This window comes from Magallana gigas, chromosome 5 (genome assembly GCF_963853765.1).
Source record: "Magallana gigas chromosome 5, xbMagGiga1.1, whole genome shotgun sequence".
Classification (NCBI taxonomy): domain Eukaryota; kingdom Metazoa; phylum Mollusca; class Bivalvia; order Ostreida; family Ostreidae; genus Magallana; species Magallana gigas.
Genome location: NC_088857.1, coordinates 38,833,075 through 38,836,685, shown reverse-complemented (window position 1 = coordinate 38,836,685; position 3,611 = coordinate 38,833,075). Strand labels below are relative to the sequence as shown.

The 3,611-nt window shown below is 32.5% G+C and overlaps 1 protein-coding gene across 1 annotated transcript; it reads left to right on the top strand.

Annotated features, from left to right (window-relative positions):
* The first annotated feature begins 355 nt into the window (after positions 1 to 355).
* Positions 356 to 3,332, top strand: LOC117680799 (alpha-2C adrenergic receptor). Its single transcript, XM_034443505.2, has one exon. It carries the CDS (start codon positions 503 to 505, stop codon positions 1,925 to 1,927), a length of 1,425 nt encoding a protein of 474 aa, XP_034299396.2. The 5' UTR covers positions 356 to 502; the 3' UTR covers positions 1,928 to 3,332.
* Positions 3,333 to 3,611: the final 279 nt, after the last annotated feature.

The following is a 3,611-nucleotide window of genomic DNA, read 5'->3' as shown; positions in this document are numbered from 1 at the left end:
AAAAAAAATGGAAATGTTTACAATATCTGAACTACAGAATTTTTCCTTTTTTTAACAAGAGTTACAAACCACTCACCGTCTTCCTCTGAGAACTGATGTACTACGAGCCCTCGCTAACCGATAATTAACCCATTTCTCTGTGGAAGTTTTCATGACAATTGTTAACAATTATTAAGTTACTATCGTTGGAATTCCAGGGACACCAAAAAAAAAAGGCGATAATAACACAATGAGCAAATCTTTTTAAAATAATTAAAAATTTGTACAATTTCTATTCTTTGTATGTTAATAAATGTTATTTCCTCAAAAAATGAAAATATCTCTGTTCCAAGAGTTAACTTTCTCTACAGACATTTCGCTTTACAGACTCACGCTGTGTATATCGACTGCCAACTACATAATAGCTCGCTGTAAAATCGACATTAACCGCACTCATTGCGTTTCCAACCTACCATGAGGTGTGCACCTTGATTCAGTCTAATTTCTGCAGCATTCAAGTACAATGAATTCCGAATCGAACAAAACTATTGATGAACTTACTTCAGAGGCTTTGATAACCAGAATCCCGGTTCGAGTCTTTATTGGAGTGATTGCCATTCTTGGTATAATAGGAAATTGCCATGTGTTGTTTCTGTATTATGCGCGTTTTAAAAAGACAACTTACCGGTGTTTCGTGTTGTCACTGGCTGTCATAGATTTGATTGGATGTTGTGTGTCAATGCCATTTGAAATTGTGGACGAGTCCCTGCCTTATAGTTACAGTGATACCATGTCCTGCAAGATATTCCGGTTTGTGAATTTTTGTGTAGCGTTGTCATGTGCTTTCACATTAGTGCTTATAGCTTCAGAACGCTACCGAAAAATCTGCAAGCCTTATGGAATTCAGATGACTGAAATACGAGCCAAGAAATATGTCGTAATTGTTATTATTTCGACAGTTGTGGTGTCTCTCCCAGTACTCTATATATATGGTACGAAAACAATTGAACTTAATGAAGTACAAACGGGGAAGGAATGCACATGGGGTGATCACATGAAGGATCGTCCTCTCTTTGGATACGCGTACGCTGGCTTCCTAACTCTCCTCATCATAGTCTGCATGATTTCTCTCTCTGTTATATACGCTATTATTGGTTATAGCCTAAAGAGACACGAGCGTAGGATAAGAGCAAGACTTGATAAAAATCATTGCGATTCAGTGAAACTAAATCGTTCTTTCTGTTCATCTTCTGACCTCTTTAAACATAAATTTTCCTCACAGCCTAAACATGTTTCTCGTCTATCTCACAGCTGCGAAGAATTACCCGATCCCAATACACGACAACAAGATGATATCAGTAAAAGTTTGTTCAAGAGAATTCCAAAGAAAAACTTTTTTAAAAGTGAAACAAAAACAGTTGATATCGAAAAGAAACAAGCAGATGTTAGTAACGTCAGAGATCAAAAGCTTGGATCGAGAAATGTAAACGGGATAAACCAACACGATAATGATGGTCAAAAAGAAACGAACCAGTTGGCAGAAAACGTTAATAGAAAAGTCACTCAACCGGAAATTGTTCCTGATACATGTGGTGTAAAAAACCCGAGAGAATTCGACCTGAAAAATCTGAAGAAAATGTTTCCTGTAGAGAGAAAGGAAAAGAAGATTACGAAAGTTCTCGTGGCGATCACATTGCTGTTTATTGCAAGTTTCTTTCCATATGTCATCATAGTTATTGTTTATATCACAAATCCTGATTACGAAAACAATATGACGTCATCGCAACTTACTTTCTATTTGATTGCTTTCCGGTTGTACAATATCAATAATATGGCCAATCCCATATTTTATTTTTTCTTTGATGTAAAATTTCGGGAAGAGGTTTTTTCTCTATATCGTTCGTTTTGGAAGACGGAACAAGAGAAATCTCTGAAGTCAGCTACGTGAAATTAGTGAAATGTTCCTTGTAAGATATGACAGTCATATATGTCATTAGACGCCGTATATTTTATTAACAATTTCTTGTAAATATATATATTCATTGCTTATATTGTGACTTGTATATGTTAATTTTGTTTTGTATACCGGTTAAATCATGTGACTTTTTTATAAACAAATATTTTAAATGAATAGCTTTTTTCAATTTATATATTGTATTGTTCATTTACAAAATGTTAAAGTCAGTAACCTCTCGATTTTAAAACATATTTCTTAACCATAAGTGTGCCTAGCATTGAAGGTATTTTGTACATCCTTATATATTAGCATTTATAAAAGTCTACAGTATATAAAAATTTCATTCCATAATTCTTTATATTCCAGAAAATGTATCTATTTATTATAAGTCTAAACGCTTTCACACCATACGACTCAGACTTTAATATTATCCTTCCATTGTGTAAAGACAGCTATACATACAAATACAATAAATGATTATCAATAATTTATAGCTTTTAGAAGGTTGTAATAAAATTTTGCCTACGCTAAGGTTAATATATTCACTGATAATGTTGGCGTTAATATTTTATCTATTTTTACAGTAGATCCTTTGAAGTGTATATACTTAGTAATAATCAAAATTTGAAAAGAATATAAAGGGATGCTTATCATTAATTAACTAATTTTTGAACTTTCAAAGAGAAGTATAACACCATTGTACATGTAGCAGCATCTCTCTCTCTCTCTCTCTCTCTCTCACTCTCTCTCTCTCTCTCTCTCTCTGGCGATGCGTTGTTAGAACGTTCTTAAAACGTTCGCTTTAATTTGATAAAGGAATTGAACATTCTTAGATTTTATTGACTGTTATGTTTCGTTTTTAAGGTGCATCATAGTAATGACTGACTGTAATTTGAAACTTTATGGGGAAAAAGGAAGAAGTATCGATACTCTGATAAATGAAATATTGCCCCGAAATGAGATTTTGCTATAAAAGAGAAAACAGCCGTTTACCACCTTTTTTTTAAATAATGTCAGTGACATTGAAATAAATGTATGGAATTTTCTCCTCGTTAACCTTAAAAGATCTAGATATTATGTAAATGCAAAACGCTCATCTACTTCGTACAACGGACCAATTCCTAGCCAATATTCCAAAGTAGAACTGGAAGCGATTCTGTAGTGTGCAAAATCTGTTCACAGCTGGAAACGTACAGTTGTATTCAGTTTGCATCATGAAAGATAACCCATTCATTAACAATGCAGGATAATTACAGTATATATAAGGGTTACTGAATAAGCAACATATGTACAATGCAAATGCATTAAAGCAGCTTGGTATGTTATTTAAATTTAATGAATTCTATTTTTTTTAAAAACAAAAACACGTTGCAGAACAATGTCATAAAGTACCTTTTGAAATATCCAATGCTCACTTTAAAGAAAAAAAAATAAACATTTTTTTTTACAAAAAAATAAAGTGCGTATTTTTATTAGTTGGTACTTTATGAACACTTTTTATTTTCACAAGTGTAAGAAAGAAGAATATGTACATATGAATCAAATATAGAAGAATGGATTTCCACTATTTTATATTTGACACATATGTACATAAATTATATGCTCTTAACTTGTGAAAATAATGGGTTTTCTTAAAGCACCAAGTAATGAAAAGTCACACTTTATTTTTCGTAAA

Excerpts from the sequence above, each read along its gene's own strand:
- LOC117680799 (XM_034443505.2), top strand. The coding sequence starts at position 503 with ATGAATTCCGAATCGAACAAAACTATTGATGAACTTACTTCAGAGGCT.